The sequence below is a fragment of the Apis mellifera genome, linkage group LG14 (genome assembly GCF_003254395.2).
Source record: "Apis mellifera strain DH4 linkage group LG14, Amel_HAv3.1, whole genome shotgun sequence".
Lineage (NCBI taxonomy): Eukaryota > Metazoa > Arthropoda > Insecta > Hymenoptera > Apidae > Apis > Apis mellifera.
In genome coordinates this window covers 8,399,416-8,423,051 of record NC_037651.1, presented here as the reverse complement: position 1 = coordinate 8,423,051, position 23,636 = coordinate 8,399,416, and the positions used below count along the sequence as shown (strand labels likewise).

At 44.0% G+C, this 23,636-nt stretch overlaps 3 protein-coding genes across 5 annotated transcripts in view; all 3 read left to right on the top strand.

Moving 5' to 3' along the window:
* The window catches only part of LOC100578877, a 46,118-nt gene extending 41,042 nt beyond the window's left edge, over window positions 1-5,076 (top strand). For both annotated transcript variants that reach the window (XM_026445119.1, XM_026445118.1), the window contains exons 3-6: window positions 109-149; window positions 1,080-1,178; window positions 2,384-2,458; window positions 2,678-5,076. In XM_026445119.1, the coding sequence (XP_026300904.1) occupies window positions 109-149; window positions 1,080-1,178; window positions 2,384-2,458; window positions 2,678-2,884 (422 nt within the window). In that variant the 3' untranslated portion in view covers window positions 2,885-5,076. The remainder of the gene's footprint in view (window positions 1-108; window positions 150-1,079; window positions 1,179-2,383; window positions 2,459-2,677) is intronic.
* An 836-nt stretch (window positions 5,077-5,912) lies between these two features.
* On the top strand, window positions 5,913-9,063 carry LOC552485 (glycylpeptide N-tetradecanoyltransferase 1). The gene is made up of 8 exons (XM_624858.5): window positions 5,913-6,061; window positions 6,626-6,861; window positions 6,946-7,156; window positions 7,229-7,345; window positions 7,403-7,573; window positions 7,667-7,847; window positions 7,979-8,242; window positions 8,310-9,063. The coding sequence occupies exons 1-8, from the start codon at window positions 5,958-5,960 to the stop codon at window positions 8,466-8,468; spliced, it is 1,443 nt and encodes a 480-aa protein (XP_624861.2). The 5' UTR covers window positions 5,913-5,957; the 3' UTR covers window positions 8,469-9,063.
* Window positions 9,064-11,406: 2,343 nt separating this feature from the next.
* LOC406146 (hyaluronoglucosaminidase) lies at window positions 11,407-23,516 on the top strand. Of its 2 annotated transcripts, XM_026444869.1 has the most exons (8): window positions 11,407-11,717; window positions 12,097-12,314; window positions 12,442-12,868; window positions 13,199-13,406; window positions 13,520-13,726; window positions 21,488-21,640; window positions 21,778-22,002; window positions 22,140-23,516. In XM_026444869.1, the coding sequence occupies exons 1-8, from the start codon at window positions 11,635-11,637 to the stop codon at window positions 22,827-22,829; spliced, it is 2,211 nt and encodes a 736-aa protein (XP_026300654.1). In that variant the 5' UTR covers window positions 11,407-11,634; the 3' UTR covers window positions 22,830-23,516.
* The last annotated feature ends 120 nt before the right edge of the window (window positions 23,517-23,636 follow it).

The following is a 23,636-nucleotide window of genomic DNA, read 5'->3' as shown; positions in this document are numbered from 1 at the left end:
TAATTGTTGCGTCTCTCCGCCCTTTGTCCCGCGCTCGAGCCACCCCCGGCCCGGTGTCTCTGGTGCAACGCTATTACTCACCCCACCGCCCCCTCTCTGTTGTTGCAGGTCTAACGTGCTACACTTGCGTCAACGTCAGCGATAACCAGGTATCGACGACTCCCCGCTAAACGACCGCCCCCCCTCACTCTTAAAAAGTTCTCGTAATGCCTGTATCGCGTCGGGTTCAACCGCAATTTCGTTTAACTCCGTTCCGCTATCGATCCTTTTTTTTTCTTTTTTTTTTTTTTTCACTTATCCTCGAACTCCCTCCTCTTTCCACTCTTTTCTCTCCCGCCCTCTTGTCCGAGCAACCAATCTCCACTCTTTAAGTCGACCATGTCGCAAAGGAATTACCGATATCGGATCGGGCAACGAGAGGTGGGGAGACGCGAGACAAGGAGAAGAGGAGCGAAGCGAGGAGGCTTGGCCGCCGCCAAGGATCAATCCTAAGCATCTCTCTAAATAGGGGTTCCGCCGACGGAAATCTGTATCGAAAATCGTTGATTCGAAACCGGGTCGATGGAACCGCGAGAGATGCCCCACCGGTATATATATATATACCCTCTCTCGCTTCCACAATTTATTCCCTCGATCCTTTCTCCCCCAATCTTCTTCCCTCTTTCCCTCTTCTCTCTTTTCCTCCTCCCCCTCCAATTCGATACGATAGCACCGCGAAACTTTATACGCGCGTAACGACGACTTTACACGGCGAACGTTCGATCGAAGGAACAACCCTCCCTCTTCCCCCAATTTCGTCTCGTCTCGTCTCGATCGCGGACATCCGCGTTATCCAGATTGTTCGGATCGATCGGCGAGAATGGACAAATTGCTTCTCGTACTTTTTTCCTTCCCACTCCCCCCCTCATGTACAACAAATCAGCGTGGAAACTTGTCGTCGAACTTTTGGACTCGCTCCTCCGATCGATCGGCTCGCGGGACACAAATCGGGCGAACGTTTCACTCGCAACTCGATTTTTTTCCGACTCGACTTCGTTCCCCTATTTTTTTCTTCCCCCCCTCCTCCCTTTTGTTCGCAGATGTGCAACGAATGGGCGATAGACACACCGTGTCCGGCGGGCGGCCGGGACTTCTGCAGATCGCTGCACATTTTGGACAGCCGAGGGAATAGCGTGTTGGCAAGCAAATTTTCTTTCCTCTCACTCACTCCGACCACACTCTCGACCCGAGCGAGGCGAGGCGATTAACCAGTTTCTTGGTAGAGAAATGGTTGCCAAGAAACGTTCGAGCCACGAGTTTTAGAGTTTTTGGCCGTCTCGCGGCTGAGGAGGGCGGAAAACTCTCCCCTCCCTCTTGCGATTCGACCAACGATTCGGGGACGAGTTTTGCATAATTGACGCGACTTAACCATCGACGAAAGAAGGAAACTTTGGTTCGAGGAAATTTTTGCTTTGGAGATCGAAATCATCCGAGATCGACTTCTTTTTCTTTCTCTTTCATTCACCTTTTTTTTTTCGTCTCGATAAAATTTCGAGTGTAATTCTTACGTTTGTTTTTAGTCATAGACGAAATTTTCCCGGCTCAATAATTTCTCCTTTCCCCTCTCCTCAAGCGTTAAACGCATTATCGATCTCTTCGGTTTGTTAATGGATAAACTCGAGGAAGCGAATTCACAGAGGAAGAGTAATGATTCGCATACCTTCTCTTAAGAGCGTATCCCGATTAAGCACTCTTTCAATTATGAACATCGGAATCAATTAGGGGAGAGCCTATCTACCCGCGGTTCCCTTCTACACGTAGAGGCGGTCTCGGTATTACCGTTCCGCTCGGTCGATCGGTTAATTAATGCTTAGATACGTTACCGGTGGGAAGACTCGCAGATGACACGGTATAAAGCGTTTTCCAAACATCCGACCGGGATAGATATTCCGTTTCGAGCGAGAAGCTTAAGTGGAAATCTCGATGGAGCGTTCCGTTTTTTTTCTTTTCTTTTTTTTCTTTCTTTTTCTCTAAGTTTCGGAGAAGGAAGAAAGGAAGAAACCCTCTCGGTGGTATCAATCACCGAGATGAACATTCTGTATACGCGAAAATCGAACATCTAGAAATTAAACAGAGCGGGGAGGGGGAAACGGAGTGGCGATGCGAATTCTAACGAGAGGGGGGGAGGGATCGATACTCTGGTCGAACAATCGCTAGAGAAACGAAAAAAAAAAAAAAGAAAGAAAAAAAGAAAGAAAGAATAGAGAGAGAGAGCCTCGCGAAAGATCGAGAAAGAACGCACGAACGATCGCATACATGCGGGACGATCGAGCGAGCAACAACCCGTACACGCGTTTCCCCCCGTTTTACAATGATTCGTAGAGGAACGCGTTTCCATTTTCAGGTGAGCAAGAGCTGTGTGAGCAGCGCGGAATGCGGCCCCGCCTCTGTCGGTTGCATCCCGGTGGACACGCAGCAGGTGCGAAATAGCGAATTTTTTCCTGAGTGCCTGGCCTGGCCTTCTTTCTCTTTTCCACCGGTCGAAACTTTTCACGACGACAACGAGAGAAAAGAAAGGGGAGGGAGAGGGTGGAAAAAAGAAGAGGAAGAGCGGAAGGGATAAAAGAGAGAGAAGGGGAGGAGAGAGAAGAAAGAGAGCGGGCGAGCCGGTGAAATAAATTCGGTTATTTCGTTCCAGATTTGCATCAGTTGCTGCGACCTGAGCTACTGCAACATCGAGTCGCCGACCAACTCCACGAACGCCATTTTCTCGCGCAAACGGCGCGCCAAATCCAAGTCGAAACGCAAACGACCCGGTAGGAACGGGGTCGAGGGCGGCCGGTTCTACGGGGGTGGAGGCGCGCTCTGGCTCCTGGCCTCACTCTTCTATGCATATCATTGCTGAGGAAGCAGCAACGCGGATGAATTCTAGTTAGAAGACACGCGCACCAGGCAGCTCGGATCAATCAATCCTTCTCCTACGAGTTTTGCGGGAATTACGTGAATTGAAATCTCGCGTCTCTGTCCGCGAGATTTGTCCGTTTCTTAGCCGAACGGAACGACCGATCCTCTTCTCTACGACTGATAGCGTATCCATTTTTTTCTTTTTTCTTTTCCCTCATCATCTTTACGTTCTTTCGTGATTCTGACACGCGTGTACTATCGCGAAGCTTTGGAAAATCTTTGCCCTATCGATTTCTACCTGGTCTCGTCCCGGTATCTCTAACGACGACGCGGCATAAATTGCGGAGAACGTATATATATATATATATATTAAATATATCGACACGAACGATCGAGTTATTCTTACGTAACGTAAGATAGTGAAATTAGGAGTCTGAATCTCGTCTTCTATTTCCTTCGTTAACCGATCCGAGTTCCGACACCCCGAACGAAGGGGAGGAGGGTTTGCCGCTCAGGAAATCCCTCCGACAAATCCTGCGCTGTCTGAATAGTATATATATGTATAATATAACCGAGGGCCGATTCAAAGACTCTCAGTGATGGAAAAAGGAATTGTTCTCTTCTCGTAGTAGCGTAGTTGCTATGCCTTGTTAGAAAACGAAGAAAGAAAAAGAAAAAAAAAAAAAGAAAAAAAAGAAAAGAAAAAAGAAGAAATAATAATAAATAAATGAATAAAAAATGGAACGAAAGATATACATATATATAAATATATATATATATACACACACATACGCGCGCGCGGAAGAAATTAAAACGTAAGTTTCGAGTTCATGGATTAAACGATCGATGAATTTTCCATTCGTGTTATAATATACTTTCTATACAGAGTTGCAGTGCCAAACGAGAGAAACGAAGAAAATCAAATACCTTCCATGCAACTAATTTTTAACGCACACGGGCATTTCTTTTTCGATCGAATACTAGTGAATACCGATACATAAAAGTGGAAAAGTCCGTATTGTTTTCGCGTTTTAAAAGGCCCTGGTTCGACACGCGGAATTTCATTTCGACTCCTCTCGAGAAGGGGTGGAAGAGAGAGAGAGAGAGAGAGAGAGAGAGAAATGAAACGTTCGCTGTTCCCTGCTGATTCATTCTGAATTTCAGTACCTGGTGGAACAACGATCGATCGTTGTCCTCAAGGCACTTGCTCAGTGAAGCTGTGAATTCCCCGTACAATTCACGACCATGCGTTTCATTCGACAAATAAAGTAACAAATCGTTTCTATCATTCCTTTCCTACCTATCCGTTTTTGTGTTCACGCTCGACGATACTCCGTTAGACTTCATTTATCTGGCAATCGATCCCCGAGTCGAATATTTAACCAGTCCTATGATTAAACTTTCTTACTTCTTATTTCGAACGAGTAAAAACATGTTGATCAAGCTTACGCGAAACTTCTTAATTAATCGAGTTCTTTAATTAACAGTTGCAAGTTCAAATAAATTCGTAATTATGCATTCGAGGCAAAGAAGGAAAGAGGAAAAGAAGTTGTTGATTACTTCTGTGCGGTAGCATTATTTCCGGCTGTATCTTATTTGATACGTTCCTTAATGATACGTTTCCAAAGTTGATAAAAGCATAATTATCACGCGAGTTGCAATAAATGATCTGTTTTTATAGAATTTATCCACGAGATGGAGATGACGCGAGCGTGATTATTATTAGGTTCATCCAAAAATCGATTTCCACTCCGGATTTTTATAGTTTCGATCGTTCAAAGGGAAACAATTCGGAATCGATTCAGTTTTCGTGGTGTTATATCGAGTTTCTTAGGGGAAAAAGGTGGAATATCACGGCACACCGACAAATGGAGGAGCTCCCTCCCGTGCGCAGTTTGACAAATAGATATGCAAATCATGAATTACGCGAGCGGAACGCACGCGGGATTTGAATTATCGATAAACTGGAATTACGCGTACCTAAAAGCTGTTTACATACCTACAAACTCGCCTACTACAGACTATTTACTGCTATTACAATTATTAACAATTATATAAATAAATAAATAAATAAATATATAAATGAATAAATGAATATATATTATGATATAGAAATTATACATTGTTTCGGCATGAAGATGTAAGAATACTGTTGGTAATGAAATAAAGAAGACTATAATTGTCAGACTGGCACTCCACGGAATAATCTTATTCTACGATCCTTAAATTTAATTCGTGTCTCGCATTCAAAGTTTGAATTATTATCGGGAGGAAAAATAATTTTAATCCAGATTTCTTTTAATCTCCGTTTTAATATTATTATTTCAATATTTCATTTTTCAAACTTATTAATATCAAATTGATATCGATTGGTAATAAAAATTTTATATATGTATATATAACTCGAGAAATTTTTTTATTTACTCATTTGTGAAAAGATAATATTAATATTACCAATTTAACGTGCAATTTGACGCAGTATGTATAATAATATTAAAAAGATTATAGATTTTTTACTCACGTTATACGAAGATGTAGACTGAACGATGAACCATTCTGCCAAATTTGCCGCGCAATTGCCAACGCCATATTGCTTTTTTTCGCTGTTTGAAGATCCCGCGTCATCCAATTTTCCCACGTTTTCTTTTTCATGGAAAATCGATTGAATACGATTTCTGAAACTTTTTTTTGTTTCATCCTCACCAATATTATACCATCGCACTTTTATAATACGATATTTTCCAATTTCAATGATCAATTATGATGAATAATCGAAAAAATTTTTTTCGAACTAACGCGCGATCAGCGTTCATAAACCCGATGAATATTTTTCACGAAAACGCGCACAATACACGTTACCGAACGAAAATTTTATACAGTATACACTCCTTGGATCACGTAAAAACTATTTTGAACAATTTTTCTAACACTTTACGACTTTTCACTAAAAAATTCAATTTATTTAAACCGATGAACGCGGACTCGACTTTTCGAAGAAACGAACATGGCGTACGTCATGTGACCTATTTGTTCTCCACCTAAGTTCTACCAGGCGGAGCCACTATATTCGGCACATGCGCATTATCAAAATCTATATTAAAATGGAGGAAAAGAGTCAAGTTGTGGAACGAGAGGCTAAGAAGGATGAAATTCATGAAAAAGATGGAAAATCTGCAAGGTGAGCGAACGTTCAACCGATTCTTAAGAAGTGCTGCTCGTGTAATTTCTATTGGTGTGATTAATAAATTCTTATTTTGGTTTGCTGTAAATGCGCGTTATGGATGACCGGCAATACCATAGGCACAATTTAAAGTTATTTCTTGTCATCCGTTATATAATTGTGTTTGTGTCCATGTGTGTGACATGAACTGTATTTTATTATTAATTCAAAATAATAGAAAGTTCCTTGCATTATACTATTATACCGACCTTACCTTTTGATTGACGTTTTAGAATTATGTTTATGAGTCAGAGTAACCTACTAATGCAAGAACATACATATATGTAGTATTTTTGACGTTTAATATCGCAAAGAATAATTTTATGTGTAACCATCAATCATTAATTTTTATTACTTAAGAATTATTTCAAAATGTACAATGTTTATTTAAATTTTTATCAACATTCTTTTCCTTTGTTTTTCCCTTCTTAATTCTATGTTTATATTTTATGTGCGAATAAATTGTTCCTTTTTATTATATAATATATGAGATATATAAAAGAAAAATAATTTGTAATTTAGTTCAAAAAAGAGACATCGCAAAAAGAAGAACAAGATGGCGCATGCTACTGGTGAAAATCACAACCACGTTGGCCACAGAGACGAACATGAAATGCATAGCACGTGTAATATTTCAATAAAAGATATACAAATGGCGATGGAAGTTTTTAACATACAACAAAAACCAGCCAAAACTCAAGAAGAGGCTATGCAAAAGCCTTATCAGTTTTGGAGCACTCAACCAGTACCAAAAATGGGTAAATAATGCAACATATTTATTCTTTGTTCATCGATGATAAAAGAATATCTTGATAAAATTATATTTTATAAAATTTTTATAGATGAAAAAATAATTAAAAATGAACCTATCGAATCCGACAAAACATCTATCAGGGCAGAACCTTACTCATTACCAGCAGATTTTCAATGGGATACGTTAAATCTTGACGATCCATTAGTTCTATGTGAATTGTATACTTTATTATCTGAAAATTATGTGGAAGACGATGACGCTATGTTTAGATTTGATTATCCTCCAAATTTTTTAAAATGGTAATTAAAATATCAATTTATAAAATATATAATTGATTTTACGATGAATCTTTAATGGAATATATTTTTTAGGGCATTGCAATCTCCTGGATGGTGCAAAGAATGGCATTGTGGTGTACGAGTGACTAAAACTAGACGTTTAGTTGGTTTCATTTCTGCTATTCCAGCTACTCTGCGTGTTTATAATCAGTAAATATCGAATTATTTTTAATCCATTTCTTGTTAGTTATAAAAAATATTTTTTAGCACTCAGAAGATGGTGGAAATAAATTTCTTGTGTGTACACAAAAAATTGAGGTCAAAACGAGTTGCGCCTGTATTAATACGTGAAATAACTAGGAGAGTTAATCTTCAAGGTATATTTCAGGCTGTGTATACTGCTGGTGTTGTACTGCCAAAACCAATAGCTACTTGTAGGCATGTATCAATATTAGAATTAATATCATTTTTTATTAACTCGTATTTATATTTATTATTATATCGTTTTACACATAAATTCGTTTTTCAAAGGTATTGGCATCGTTCTCTTAATCCAAAGAAACTAATCGAAGTAAAGTTTTCGCACTTATCTCGCAATATGACTATGCAAAGAACTTTAAAATTATTCAAACTGCCAGAAAATACAAAAGTACCAGGATTTAGAAAATTGGTTGAAGCAGATATACCTCAAGCTCATAAAATATTAACCGAAGTAATTATTTTTGCAAGAATATATACATATATATATATATATATATATAATACTTGCTGTAATTGATTAATTTTAATTAGAAGAAAGGAAAGAAGAAGGAGAAAATATTATATCGTTCGTTTATATTTTAGTATTTGGAAAAATTCGATTTGGCCCCAATCTTCTCGATTGAGGAGTTTCGGCACTGGTTCCTCCCGCAATACGGGATTATTAATAGTTTTGTAGTAGAAAATGAGGGTAAAATCACAGATATGGTTAGTTATTACACGTTACCGAGCTCCATAATGCATCATCAAACACACAAGACGCTTAGGGCTGCGTATAGTTTTTACAATGTATCCACGGCGACCCCTTGGATCGATCTTATGACGGATGCATTGATATCTGCTCGTAATGTAAGTTTCATAAGATTTCTATTTTTCATTGTAAGAGAAGATAATACCATTTACATATTGTTTTCAGCTCGATTTCGACGTGTTTAACGCGTTAGATCTAATGGACAACAAAGAATTTTTAGAACCGTTAAAGTTTGGTATAGGCGATGGAAATCTACAATATTATTTATATAATTGGCGTTGTCCCAGTATGACACCTGGAAAAATTGGTTTGGTGCTTCAATAAAATTCTAGCTCAGCAAGTTTGTTGTGTAGAAAACAAATTTTCGCACGTGCAAGCTTAAGAAAAAAAAAAAAAAAAAAATGGAAGTGGTAAAATATGAAAACGGACATTATAAGAGTAATAATAGGAGGGACAAATATAATAATTTTGACTTCTACGAACGAACATCCAAAGCACATGAATGAAATGGAAAGGAATCGATGTTTCCTTAGTGAGTTAAGTAGGATGTTCCATTCTATTCGCCGGTTTCGCGGATATTAATCTTTGGAGAGCTTCCGCCTCCAATTTTTTGATCATGACATTAGTTCAGGGTCGAAGAGTATGCATATACAACGTGTGTATATACGTATCTGCGTGGCTCGAGCAATGTAGATAATTATTATATGCTCTAGTAATTTACAAGAACCATGCGGAGGAAGTTTCCTTCTTACAGGTATCATCGACCGCAATGTTACTTGAAAATTATCGAAAGCTCGTTGAGCGTTATTTAACATGAAATTCCACGTTTCCCTCAGCGTCTGTTTGATTAAATAGATCGCAAAAATATGCCGAAGCGAAAGTGGAAGAAAAATTTAAATAAAAGAAGATCGAAAGTAAAGCGATCCATTTGTTTGTTTCTCCTCTTCGTTTATCTCCATCAATTTTACCCACAAATTTAACACTTTCCTCTTTACTTATCTATGTATTCCTGCACGAAAATAAAATTTCCTTATGGCGTACGGTATACACGATTCGCGCGAAACGTTATATTTTTTTCAGTTCCGATTTTTTTTTTTTTTTTTTTGGTCGTTTAATTTTCATTTTCGGCACTTTCGAAACACGTGGTTGCATAACAAAAGATCCGCTTCCGGTACCGATTAGACAGCGATAAAGCCTGAGAAAGAAACCAGTTTTTAAGGAATGTCATTAAAGGAAATAACGGTGGGCCACGAATAAGACAAGTCAAAAATAATTTTACGTTGTTCAAATATAAACTTTATTGAAATGTATATCTTTTACAAAGTTGCGTTCCAAATAATTTATAAAGTTTTTTTGGGGGAGGGGGGAAACGCGATTAATTCCTTTCCGTTCTTTTATAACGATTTTCAACCGATGCGACAAATATCATATATTCATTTACGAAAATACCGAGTTGATACGAGGCGAGGTCTTTATAACAGTTGTTGCAGATCAATATTTAACACACAACCGGCACGCAAGGCCTTTTCAAGATAAAAAAAGGCGTAAAACGATAAAATGAAAACCCTGTTGTATAAAAAAAACAGTGGATACTAACATTTCTAATTATCTGTGTTGTTCATTTTGAATTGCAATTCGAATTTCAAATGTTGATTAATAAAAAAAAGATTTAATTATTTATCGAACTTTGGCTCTCGATAAAATTCTATAATATGCATCGTTTATCTGGAAATGTTGACATGAATTGCTTCATAACGTACCCTTTAATATGTACACGAGTAAACAATGATTGCGTAAACTATTGACAAGTAGGAAAAATGTTGCCTCTAATCGTGTATAACCTCGTAATAGAAAATTTATTGATCGAATATAAAATAACTCGAGGCACTCTATGTGAAATTTCCTTTTACGAATATCGGTAATTTTTTTCTTCCATTCGATTTGATTTTCTTTCTTTCTTTCTTTTTTTTTTTTTTCTTTTTTTTTCTTTTTTTCCTTTTTTCCTATCAATAGCAATTTATCCTCGATGGAAAATTTATTTTTGCGAATTATCTTTACAGGTAGAGTAAAAAGAAAAATACCTGTTTGTTTTATCTTTAGTACGAAAATTTTCGCAAAGGCGAAAAGTGGAATTTATTGTTGTTACCTTGGTCGTTATCATTTTATTATCTATCTATATAAGCTATATGTAAAAAGGAATTCACGAAAGAAAAGTAAATATCCTTGTAATAATGTTTCGTCTAATCGATTCGACCATTAAGATTAAGAGGACGTATTATTGATCACCTCCAAACTCGATAAATAATACAAGTATTTGCACGAGGAGACAATCAATTTCAAGTTTGGCCTTTAAATAATCGCAGAGAAAATTAATATTTAATTTCCCCGTTGATAAGCTTAATACATCGAAATAAGGACACGTCCTTCGTTAAATGCATTCATTATTTTTCTTTCTCGATAACGTTTATTAGATTCAATATACGATTGCAAAATGTATGGAATAAAGATAAAATAAAGATAATCCAGGAGTAACGTGAAAAATATGGGATACCCGCATACGTATCCTTATATTCGTTTGATATCATAACACGGTTAACGGAATAAATAGCTTTATTCCTATCTGCTACACGATTGGACGATGTAAAAATTAATTTAAAATTAATTTCAAAGAAGCATTGTCCAATTACAATAAAAAAAAAAAACATCTGAAACAATTAACGTTTCAAACACTCTTATCATCAAACCACTTTTTACCATAATAAAAATCGTTAGTAGAATCACGTTTTCATTCCTCATCGCTTTCAGAAAATTATATATATAAAACGAAAGATGATCAAATTGATCAGGTAGTAAAATTTTGGTTGCAATAAATGCGAAAGACGATCCTTTGAAAAAAAGTATGACAAATTTCGAAAATACGGGCGATCGTGACAGCGTTGACAATTGCAAGTTCCAAATTCGTGATGGAGGGAAATACCGTTGGCCATCCTCTCGACTCGACAATGGTCCTTGATCAGATAAGTATCTACCGATCTCTGCACCCCACGTATCTCCAATTCCCTCTGATCGTTGCGTGAACGCGCAGTGCGTGCCCTTTAATAAGGAGGGGAAGGGAAAGGAGAGGAGAGGAAAAGAAAAGAAGGAAAGGGAAAAACGGAAACGAGAAATCACCGAACAATAGCAGGAGCAGATAACAGCACGAAGCGCTTGACGAACACGTAGGTGGGGAATACGAGACACACGATGTGGAATAAATAGTGGCCTGAAATCGAGCGGAATTCAGTCGTGCTGCTGTTGTAACAAACGTCGTTGACGTTTTATTTTCACGAAGACCTCTGACGAGCGGACCTCCTCGTGGAAATCGTTCGTAATATCTTATCTGAGGATAAATCAATAAACCGAGCGGCAGGGTGGTATTCCGGCACGCCGAGATATTTGCACGGCTGCTCGATACACGCAACAACGCGATCATCGGTGCGATCGTCGATTCATGTCTCGGCCTCTCGTGATCACGGAAGGGATGATGATTGGAGTGTTGCTAATGCTAGCCCCGATAAACGCGTTATTACTCGGGTACATCGCACGTAACTTGATCTCGTCTAAGATGCCTTGCGAACAATCAAATTCCTCTTCCTTCCCTTTTCCCTCGATTTAAAGAAGAAACGTAAACGTTTTTGAAAGTATAAATTGGAAACACGTGCCTCGGCAAAGAGGCACGATTGATATAGGCGCGTTTCGTTTTTCTTTAAACAGAGAAAGAGGGGGAGAAAGAAAAAAAGAGTAGAAAATAAAAAGAAAAAAAAAGAGAATGTTGGCAAGCGCATCCCTGCAACTCCTGAAATACCCATAAAGCGTTCAAGTTCAGGTCTGAAAATATCTTATCTAATTCGTGTCATTGGCCTCGAGTCTCTCGAGCCACGACTTCGCTAACACCTCGTTTCTCTTCTATCAGCTTCGTACAGAGCACCCCCGACAACAACAAAACCGTACGGGAGTTCAACGTTTACTGGAACGTGCCCACCTTTATGTGCCATAAATACGGGCTACGGTTCGAAGAAGTATCGGAGAAATATGGTATTCTACAGAACTGGATGGATAAGTTTCGGGGCGAGGAGATCGCGATCCTTTACGACCCTGGAATGTTCCCGGCGTTGCTGAAAGACCCGAATGGTAAACAATACACGCACATTTCACGCATACACACGCACACTTTCCACGATCGTATCACGGAAAAATCACGAGGGGGGCGAAAGGGGGAGGAAAGAGGAAAGAAACGAAAGTTTGAAACGTTGTCCAGGGAACGTGGTGGCGAGGAACGGCGGTGTCCCGCAACTGGGCAATCTCACCAAGCATCTGCAAGTATTTCGGGACCACTTGATCAATCAGATCCCGGACAAGTCGTTTCCCGGCGTGGGGGTGATCGATTTCGAAAGTTGGAGGCCGATATTCAGACAGAACTGGGCCTCCCTCCAGCCTTACAAGAAACTGTCCGTAGAGGTGGTTCGCCGTGAGCATCCGTTCTGGGACGATCAGAGGGTGGAGCAGGAGGCGAAACGAAGGTTCGAGAAATACGGGCAGCTTTTCATGGAGGAGACGTTGAAAGCGGCGAAACGGATGAGGCCGGCCGCCAATTGGGGATACTACGCCTACCCTTATTGCTACAATCTGACGCCGAATCAGCCGAGCGCCCAATGCGAAGCGACCACCATGCAGGAGAACGATAAGTACGTAAGAAAAAAGACCAAGCTTTTCCTAACTGAAATATCGGGAAATTAACATCGCGTAATCGATAAGTGAAATTCTCGATCGAGAATTTCGAAAAAAAATGTTGCTTTTTTCTTTTTTTTTTTTTTTTTCTCAAAGAAGATTTATTAAGGCAACGAGATTACGAATATTCTCGGCCGTGAACGCGTACAATGGTCGTGGTTAAGTGGGTCAGTGTCAAGAGTCGTGTTCCGGTGAAAAATTTTAAACCGTCCCAAAGGGAGTTACAACGGTGTTATCTAATCGGGGCCGATAAGCCAACCAGAAATCGTTTGCTTCCCCCTATTCAGAATGTCGTGGCTGTTCGAGTCGGAAGACGTCCTCCTTCCGTCCGTTTACTTGAGATGGAATCTGACGAGCGGCGAAAGAGTGGGCCTGGTCGGTGGCCGCGTGAAGGAGGCGTTGAGAATAGCGAGGCAAATGACGACCAGCAGGAAGAAGGTTCTACCCTATTACTGGTACAAATATCAGGATCGAAGGGACACGGATTTGAGCAGGGTGAACAAATTTTCTTTTTCTTTTTTTTTTTTTTGTCCTCTTTGGAAAGAGAAACTCGTGGCTCGAGGCGGGCGATTAAAATTTCTGGAAAATGAATTTGTTTGCCCCCGCAGGCTGACCTCGAGGCAACTTTACGAAAAATCACGGACCTCGGCGCCGACGGGTTCATCATTTGGGGAAGTTCCGACGATATAAACACGAAGGCGAAGTGTCTACAATTCAGGGAATACCTGAACAACGAGTTGGGCCCTGCCGTTAAACGAATCGCGTTGAACAACAACGCGAACAGTCGACTGACGGTGGACGTGAGCGTGGACCAAGTGTGACCGTAGCCACCGAGCTCGGGGAAGCTGGAGCCGGAGCTGGTTCTCTTAATCGCCAGAGCGGATCCAGAGAGAGAGAGAGAGAGAGAGAGAGAGAGAGAGAGAGAAATTGTGCGAACGTTCTTCGGTTTCTGAACGCTTATTACGCGACGTAGCATACGCGTGATTACCATACTCGCGATACGTGCGAGGAGGAACGGCGCCCGACCTTCGAAATGGAAAGATGTCGAACACGGGAAACGACGACGCGTGTCGTTTGAAAGCAAAGCCGATTGGTCTAGTCGATACAGTTGGGAGGCGATAGTTGCGCGATTCCAACGTAGCAGTTGGACGTGTCGTGCAACGATCGTGAGGGAGGGGAAAGAGAAATATTTATATCGTAAATAAATTTGCTGTTGCATCGAACGAGCGATCGACTCGATCTTTCCGTTCCATGTAATCATCGTCGTCGTCGTATCTCTCATCTACACCTACTCTCTCTCCTCGAATTCACCCGGACGAGTCGACGATATTTTCTCGTCGTAATATTACGACGAGGAAGATCGGAAATATATATACACGAAGGAAAGATCCGTTGGTGAGACGAGGCGAGAGACGAGGTAAGAGTATCGGGGAGGAATGGAGAAACTCCGGGAGGAGAGCGCACTTGGACACTAGCGTACAAGTTTTACTGGTTCGAGGTGTAAGGCCTCGGGCGATCTCGCTTTTTACAGTACGCGCGACGTCGTCGTTGTAGAGAGGTAGTCAAAGATCTCTCTTGCTTACCGTTGATTCCTCCCCTCTCCATCACGGTTCGGCGAGTGATCCTTTCTCTTTCTGTTTCCACGAGAATACCTGGAGGAGCCGGGGGAACGAGAAGGAGAGAGAACGGAACGGGAACGGCGCGGAACCAAACGTACCGAGTAGAAGGAGGAGCTGAAGGAGACTCCGGCGGTGGTGGAGGTGGAGCGAGAGGAGGAGGAGAACGGAACACGAGAGATCGGCAGCACAGTTTCGTGTTCAGCTCAGCTCGGTTCGGCTCAACCTCGTATCGGATCCCCCGTGTTTTTCTCAGCCGAATCGTCGGTCAAATTTCTCCGTCTGTCGGATCTCTTTCCTCCTCCCTCCCCCCTTTCCCCTCCCCCTCTCTCTTTCTCGCCTCCGCCCTGCCCGTTTTCGCCGGCCGGCCGAGAAAAGGGAGGGTTCCGACCGAGTGAAGAAAAATCGCGCGGAGACGCGTCGTCGACAGATCGTCCCGATCCATTTATTAATCCGCGGATCCGTAAATTTTCTCCGTAAACGCGCGGCGAATATCCAGAGTGGTGCAGTTAGTTTCGCAACGTAAACGGAGGTGAGTGACAGAGTTTGTTCGGAAAAGCGAAGGCTGCCGTTGCTGCTTCTTACCCGAGATCAGTCGCCGCAAGTTGCCAGACGGACACTGCTGCTACGTGATGTGCGCGCTGCGCGAGACGTCGTCCGTGCAGAAACACATATTTGTTCCGTTGATCGTTAACGATTCGGATCGATGCAAGGGACGAGAGCGTTGGAGAGCGATCGAGTGTCCGGTAACGAACACATTTCCACGATTTCCGACGTCGTGTCGATCGCTTTGTTCGGAATGGATCGATCGTTGCATCGTTGGAGGAGTGGATCGAGAGACGGCGGTGGATCGATCGAATGGAACGGTGGATAAATAAAAGTTGGCGTCTATCTTTCTCGGGGGGGGGGGGATCAGCGGGATCGGATCAGCTTTTCCGGTGGTCCGGCCGAGGTGGAGCCGTGGAGAGAAGTTGCTACGATCGCCGACCGTCGAGAAGTGGCCAAGGGGACAGGGACTCGGGGAGTTAAATAGTCGAGAAACACCCTATCCGAAACGTTTCGCCCACTAATCCTAATACCAGACCCTATTCTCGAGTTAATGATAGCTCTTCTTAGACGCAACGCTTAACTTTCGAGCTAAACTGTTGCGCGGTAGCCAACGCTCGCCGGATCGGATCCTTCCCTAATGAAGACCTTTTGCGACTCGCCACCGGTGCGGTTAATTGACCCGATTCCGCTCGAAAAAGTATCCGTCTCTCGCGAAACATTCTCGCGAGGTGATATCGATTCGAACCCGAGTTTTCACAAACGCGAATCGGAGAACGGACGAATCGAACGGAAGAGAACCGTACTCCCGCGATCGACTCGAATCCGTTACAACGAACGCGTTCGTTCGCCTCGTTTTAAGCGCCGTGATGCATCATCGATCAGCCTCTCCGCGGTTAATCACAATTCTTGCGACGCAACGCGATTCTTTATTTTTAAAAGCTTACGAAAGGTAGCGGAGATCGGATCGCTCCCGTATAATTCGCGCCTTTCGAGCAATTGGAGTGGAGAAAATGCGGCAGTATCCTTTTAACATCGATATCCCCTCGAACTGTTTCGTCAAGCCGCGCTCGGTTATCTTCCACAAAAAGAATCCACCGGTTGACCGTGACGATCACGCGCGCGCGCGCGCACGCGATATCTCTTTTCCCGTTCTTTTTTAAAAATATTATTCGTCGACGCTAGACGACGCTCGCCACGCAACGCGTAGAGAAAAATCGAAGGTTTTCGGAGGGGGGGGGGCAAAAGTCCGTGGATACTCGATACTCGATAGTCACGAGGCGAGGATTGCAAAAGCGACGAAAGTAACCGTGTGTCATCTCGCGGTGCAACGGATTATTATCCATTATCCGCGATGAGATCGTTAAAACTGCTATTTCCGACGCGCGGATGAAACGAAGATTTAGGAAAATTTGAGAGATCGAGATACTTTTCATCTCTCTCTTTCTCTCTCTCTTTCTCTCTCTCCCGATTCGTATCCGTCTTTTCGAGGATAGGAAGCGAAAAAGAAGGAGGGAAATTGAAGCGGAAAGGGAGAGAGAGGTGTGTGGATCGGTTCTTTTTCCATCTGGTGGATCGGAAAACGGGAAAGAAATAGGAAGAGAGAACGAAAGAGCTAGTAGCGGGCAGGCTCGAGGAAGACGAAAGGGCCCGTTTTAAAGAGGCGAGCATTAAAAACAACAATGTCATTACATTTTAACGACCTGTTCTTGGGCTCTGCCCTCCCTTTTAAGAACGTTCGTTTGCAGGTATGTGGTCCGCGCTCTCGTGGGGGCTACCACACCGAGACAGAATTCTTAAGGCGGTACGCACACCAGCACTTTCCTCTTTTTGCCCTCCCCTCTCCTCGGCTCAGCGGTCGCGTTTACATCTGCGTGATTCTCTCTTTACGACTCGGGAGGAGGGAGGGAGGGAGAGAGGGAGAGGGGAAGAAAGGAGGAAGAAAAAGAAAGAAAGAAAAAAAGAAGAAAAGGAGGAAAAGGAAAGAAAAAAAGGAAAAGCTTCGACTCGATCGTTTCGCGCAGCTCAACTACCACGGAGGTGTTAAGAAATCTCGCAGCGTCGGCCGTGTCGTATTTCGAGCGGTCTCTACGACTCTCGTTTAGTTTAATCGGCACGTCTAAAGTTAAACACTCGAACTCGGGCGGCGTGACGGTTGGCAAGGCCTTTCGATCGAGAGTTGAAAAGCGGGAGGAACCGCGGCGGGAGGAACCGTGTGTCGAAATTTCGGCGAGCTTAAAATTGCGATCTAATCAAAGGTACGAAGAGGGTGCGAAAGCAGCTTAATCCGACACTGGTCGATGCACAGGGGCTCCCCCTTCCACTCCTCGATGCTCGGGGCCCGTTCCCCCTCCCTCGCCGATTTCTCCCCACGCACTCCGGGCACGCCGTGCAGCTCGCGAAGAATTAGTATGGGCGAGGTAACAAAAGCACGAGGAACAAGCATCGGGGGGTGTGCGCGGCGAGTGGCGGAGAAGGAGGAAGAAAAAAAAGGAGCCGAGATGGCGCCACACGTCCAGCGTGTTTTCGGGGCTTCCTCCGGTGCTGTTGGCAAACTTATTTCTTCTCTTTTCCTTCCGACCCTCCTCCATCCTTTCTCTCGCTCCATCTCCCTTTTGGCGCGTTCTGCGCGCCGCCTCCTCCCCCCTTTTTTATTTTCCTCCCCTTCCGGACCCTCACCCTGCCGGCCCTCCCTATTAGTTCTCGGCCACGGCACCGTATCGCGAGGGGGAGGGGGGAAAAAAAGAGGAGAAAAGGACGGTCGCAAAATGCGAAATTGGGGCTAGACCGAATCGGGAGATAGATTTCTCGTTAAAATGGAAGAGGCGCGCGTATCGCGTATATCCATCCATCCATCCGCGTATTTCGATCGACCTTGGCCGATGGAAGATTTCACGGTAAGAAAACGTGTACGGGGGCGTATGCGCGTGCGTATCTATCCGCTCCTCGCTTTCCTCGATGCAAACAGGAGAGAAATAGAAAACGAAGGATACAGTAGAGAAATAGAAAAAAACGTAAGAAAGAGTCGAGTCGAGTAATAGCGAGCTGAGGAGTGATTCTTCCACTTATGGGTATGGCTAGACGAAGGCACGGGCGATCGTTGCGAGGAGTACGAGTATAGTAGTAGTAGCTTCTAGTCCTTTGATACCAAGTCCGTTTCTCCAACCTTCCTCTACACCTCTATACCTCGACGTTACGATTGGTCGAACGACTCGAACCATTTTACTCCTAGCGTCCCTCTTTCTCTCTCTTTCCCTTCCTCGCTCGCTCTCTTTATCCTCTTCCCCTCGCCTCGGTCTAAGTACCAACGTGGTGGCACATCGGCAAAGAGATCATGAAAATATCTCGCGTGCCTCGGGCATCAGGGCCGTACGAACTTTGGTTCGATCGCGCTCTCTTCTCCCCTCTCCCTCTCTCTCGTCGCACTTTCAAATTTTCGAGCAACGAAATCTCGCGGATTATTTAACAACGATCTGCCACATGTGTGTGTGTGTGTATATATATTCTCGATTCGACAAGTCGAAGCGTTCGCTTCGGTTCGTTCGCCGAGCCATAATTCTTCCTCTCTCCGGCGAGGAGAGAAAGTCCGAATATGAAATATGAATTCCTATTAGAAGCTTCCTGGAAACGCGGCACGTCACGTCCGCGGGCCGGCCCGTTTCTCGTAGGTGTTAAGCTCGGGTCGAACTCGGGTTTTTAATCCCCGTGCTTTTTAAAAGGTCCCGCGGGAAGAGGATATCTTGGTCTGGTGTGGCGTGGCGATCCCTCTCTTTGTGGCCGGCCGCCTAGGCTTGGGGGCGCGTCAAATTTGGTTGAAAATCAAATTAATCTCGCGGCTGGGCGCAGGACCCTCTCCCGTCTCTTTCCGCCTCCGCTCCTCGGCCTCGCTCCGTCTCGCCTACGGCCACCGCCAGCCTGCTGTCCTCGTCCCTCGCCCCTCGACGACACGAGCAAATCGAAGGAACGGGACTGGGTGGAAGGTGGAGAAGGAGGTGGAGCGGAGGTCCTCCATGCCACCGACACGGACCTAGAGGCGAGAAGAGAAGGTGGCGCAGCAACAAAGAGCTTTCGACTTCTGGCTGCGACCCGGCCAGGGCCGTATTTATCTCGATCCTTGTCCCTTTCCATCTTCTCTTTCTCCCTCCCAATTTCAATTCCTCCGTTTACATTTACTCGTTAAATCGCGTTTACGACAGAGAGTGAGAGAGAGAGTTATGGAAGAGTTATGGATCGCGAAGAAAAATAATGATGGTGGGAGGGAGAAGAAGCGAACGAAGGTCGAATTCGAACGTTGATGTATTCGACGTGTCGAGGAGATGGATCGAGAGGAGAAAGATGATCGAGTTTGATTAGATAATAGGAGGGTGATCGCGCGCGATCCGTAAATCTTTGAACGTTCGGATTAAGTATCCGTCCCTGTCGTATCCTACTCGGTCATTCAAATCTCCGCTCGTGGAAATGAGATGGGCGGCCGGACGCCTTGTAGTCGAACGCCTACCCTCGAACGTATCGCCACGTACAGGGTGATTCAACAAGAATCGAAAGAGCTCTAATTTTCGCTCGCCTATCATATCTTTAAGCTAATTTGAACGCAGGGTATCATCGATTGCCGCGTCCTTCCAAACTTTTCTTTTCTTTCCTTTTTTTCTTTTTTTCCTCCTCCCTCTTGCCCCGTGCCAACCTCGACAAATTAAACTTGGAATAATCGTTGCTTAAATCCACGTTGCTTCTTGGAAGTGGAATTGTAAAGGGATGGAAGGAAGAGGGGGAGGGTGGAGGGGGGCGAGAATAAAGAAGCGTGAGAGAGAAGAGAGAGAGAGAGATTGGGAAAGGATCGGAGAAAGAGGATGAAGAAATGGATAAAGAGGAAACCGAGGGTAGAATAAGAAAAGGTCGGAGCGGGATCGAGATTGAAATGCATCGGTGGGGAACGAAAAGTTGATCTCCTCCTGGAAATACCGGCGACCAATTGTTGGTGGAGGGAGAGACGAGAATTCTTTCCGTTGTCAGGAATTCAACTCGCGAGTCCAACGACAAAGTAAATTCCTGAAGGAGCCGGAGGATGCACGGAGGGGGTTGGCCCTGTGCCCCCACGATCCGAAATGGATCCGAGATTTTTCGAGAGGCAAAAAAGGGGCCGAACTCTGGTAATTGGGCCTGCACATCCTTTTACCTCGTCGTTCGTACCACTTGTTCCCGTGTGCTCATCTCGAGAGAGATCAAGAAAGATCGTACGATGAGATTGACGCTTTTTTTCCCCCCATCGATTCCACCGCCTTTATATATATATATACACGCGCGCATACACACACACGCATACCGTAATTCTTCTGCGTCCCTTTTATCGCGCTGCCGCGGAATTATTGCTTCATTACCGATCGCCTGGCGAAAATAAAACGAGCTCGTGCAAGCCTCGCTTACCGTTCGAGAGTAATCGAACGCTCGCTTCCATCGATTTATCTCTCCTCGATCCCATCGATTCCACGTGAAAATTGAGATTCGAATCGAAGAACGGAAGAACGCTTGGCCATCGCGCGAATCCACCGTCCACCGCTTTGCCTCGGCTCTCTCGATCTCACCTTAAAAAAAAGAAGAAGAAAGAAAAAAATGTCGCATACCACCCCGAACAAATGCATCCCGTATTCAAACCTCGTAGCCTAAATCCACCGGTATTTATGGTAGGGACATCACCACGAGAAAGTCTCGTTTTTCCCCCACGATGTTTGATCCCGCCAGGCCGCATGGAATCCCGTTATCTTAAAATCTCGGCGACTTAAAACTCGAGCATCCCGCTCTTCCCCCCTCGAATCGGGGAATCAGCCTTAACGATTTATGAATGAACTCGATCTCGTTGTCGTAGCTTCCCTCTCTCTCTCTCTCTCTCTCCCTTATACACCTCTACCCTCCTCAAAAAAGGAGGGAAAAAAAAAAGGGGAAAAGAAAAATATCCATGATCCTCGTCGAGAGTTTTACGAGAGGATCCCTATATAACAACGCGGCGTGTTTTAAACAAAATTCACGCGAGGGACGAACAAATTCACGCGAGGAGAGAGAGAAAAAAAAAAAAAGGAAGCAAGGGGCACGAAGAAGCGGCACCACGACAAATCCCGGTGACGTAATTTCAGACGGTCGTCGAACCTGAGACCTCGGCCGAGCCTCGCCACGAGAGAGAGAGAGACAGAGCGAGGGACTTTCATTCATTCAGGGGTGGGGAGGAGCGGATAAACGCGATGCGTGCACACGTGCACACGATCCACGCCGCGGCTCGAATCGTAATCGCGAAATTCCTCGGCTCGAGCCGATTCCACGCGAGCAACACGTGTGAAAAAGCGGACGGGGAAAGTCCGTCGTTGTTGGACACTCGCTCACTCTCCCCGCCAGAAACTCTCCTTGTCCTTACCTGGCAACTGATTTATCGGCGACGCCCGTTCACCTGGAAAGATATTTCGGATACCCTCTCTCTCCCTCGTCATTGTTTCAGGGATCATGGGATCGACGTGTCATCTGACGGTGGTGATCGCGCTGTTCCTTCGAGCGGCCACGCTGCACGCCCATCGTGAGCACAAGGTTTATCGATCGATTTCCGGTCTCCCTCGCCGCTACTCCCTCCCCTACTCCTCCTCTCTCTCTCTCTGTTCCCCTCTCCCCTCCCCCGTTGCCGCGTGGCGCCACGTTTATAACTCGTTATTATCGTCCGTTTCAAGGTTCACAACATCGTGCTGTATCCTGACAAGCACAGCTGGTGTCAGACTACCCAGATAAAGCAGGTCGTCACGTGGCCCCAGTGCTCCTCCCAGGAATTGGACAACAACGTCTGCGTGGGAGCTTGTTTCTCGTACATGGTGCCGCACAGCGAGCCATCCGCCCCCGGTGATCTGATCAGGCCTTACTGCGACTCCTGTCAACCGTTGGACAGTGTTTGGCACACGGTAAATAAACCCGATATATCCGGATAGGGTGTCTGACGTTTCTTCTTTTTTTTTCCTTTTTTTTCCGCGTCGAGATTGAAGTAAAAAAAAAGAAAGAAAGAAAGAAAACACGCACGCACATAAACGCACACACGCAGGTGACGTTGGACTGCAAGGACGAGACGAACAATCCCATCACGATGCAGAAGAAGGTCCAAATCATCACCAATTGTTCGTGCACCTCGTGCATGGAAACGTCTCGCATCAAACCGGACTACAACACGCTGCTGCAATCGTTGACCGACGAAAGTTTGGACAAGAACGTGAACGTGGTGCACGAGATGCCGGACCTGTTGGAGAATCCCAACTTGAACTTCTCCAAGAACACGAGCAGGGACGGTGTCCAGGCCAACGAGAGATTCATGCAGAACTTCAAACAGTTGAAAGACTCGGCCAAGTTGGGCCAATCGGGGACCAAGGAGTTGTTCTCCAAGCTGGACGAGGACATCGATTTCGACAAGTTGAAGAAGTTGTTGGACAAATACGGGCAGGAGGAGGAGAAGCAGCACTCACATCAACGCCTCCACCAGCATCAACATCAATCGGGCGGGAAACAACAACAACAGCAGCAGCAACAGCAACAGCAGCAGCAGCAGCAACAGCAGCAACAACCTCAGCATTACACGACCACGATGCTTCGAGGTCCTCATCATTCCATGGTTTTGGACTCCGACGTGAAGGAGAAGATCGACGTGGAACCCCATTATCTTCATCCGGCTGTCGCCGGCCAAGAAATCAGCTATCACGACAACGTACTTGTTGACAAGGATAAGAAAAAGGATTTCTGAGGGGAGAAGAGAAGGGATGAAAGAGCCGCAGCGTGGTGGTTTCGCGATGGCAGGCGCGTAGCTTAGGTCGAAATCGGCAGAGATCGTTTGGGTATCGGCGAACGAGTATCGATTTCTTTTCCATTTTTATTATTTGTTAAGATTCATTCGTGACCTAGTCCAATCCAGTAGCAAATTGTTCCATTCGATTCGATGGTAAATGAGATTCAGCTCGTTTCGCGTGCTATCACATGTATATGTAAATAGAAGAGATTCCTCGTTTTATTTTATTCTTCGTTCTTATTTCCTTTTATATCTTTGTTGGCAAAAGATAATACTCCTTTTTTTTTCTTTTTTTTTTTCTTTTCTTTTTTTAATATCGGTTATTAAACCGTTGGGATTAACCGAGCGCAAAAAACCTCGTTTAGGATTTAATCGTATAATTTTTAGGGGAATACGTGGATAAAAGTAAAAAGATACGTGGAAAGGAAGGGGAAAAGGGGAGAGAGAGAGAGAAATTCTAATATATATTTAATTATTATATTAATTAACTATTTAATATACTCACGCGTCTAATAAACGATAATATTACGTCCGTTCCGGAATTTTAGTTATTAAAAATAGCAGGATACTGGCAACCATTGTAGACCACTTAAAGATGTTATATGTCTTGTTGACTGCTTTAAAAAAAAAAAAAAAAAAAAAAAACGTACACTTTGTCTCGCAGAGAATAAAACCAAGTCTGTACAATTTTTTCCTCGTGTGCATCCTCCACCATTCTCCCGCTTTAGAATCCCGCTTCTTCTTCTTCTTCTTCTTAAAAAAAAG

Coding starts and splice junctions, on each gene's coding strand:
- LOC406146 (XM_026444869.1), top strand. CDS start 11,635: ATGTCTCGGCCTCTCGTGATCACGGAAGGGATGATGATTGGAGTGTTG. Junction 11,718..12,096: donor ATAAACGCGTTATTACTCGG/GTACATCGCACG, acceptor CTCTTCTATCAG/CTTCGTACAGAGCACCCCCG. Junction 12,869..13,198: donor ACCATGCAGGAGAACGATAA/GTACGTAAGAAA, acceptor CCCCCTATTCAG/AATGTCGTGGCTGTTCGAGT.
- LOC552485 (XM_624858.5), top strand. CDS start 5,958: ATGCGCATTATCAAAATCTATATTAAAATGGAGGAAAAGAGTCAAGTT. Junction 6,862..6,945: donor TCAACCAGTACCAAAAATGG/GTAAATAATGCA, acceptor AAATTTTTATAG/ATGAAAAAATAATTAAAAAT. Junction 7,157..7,228: donor CCTCCAAATTTTTTAAAATG/GTAATTAAAATA, acceptor TATATTTTTTAG/GGCATTGCAATCTCCTGGAT.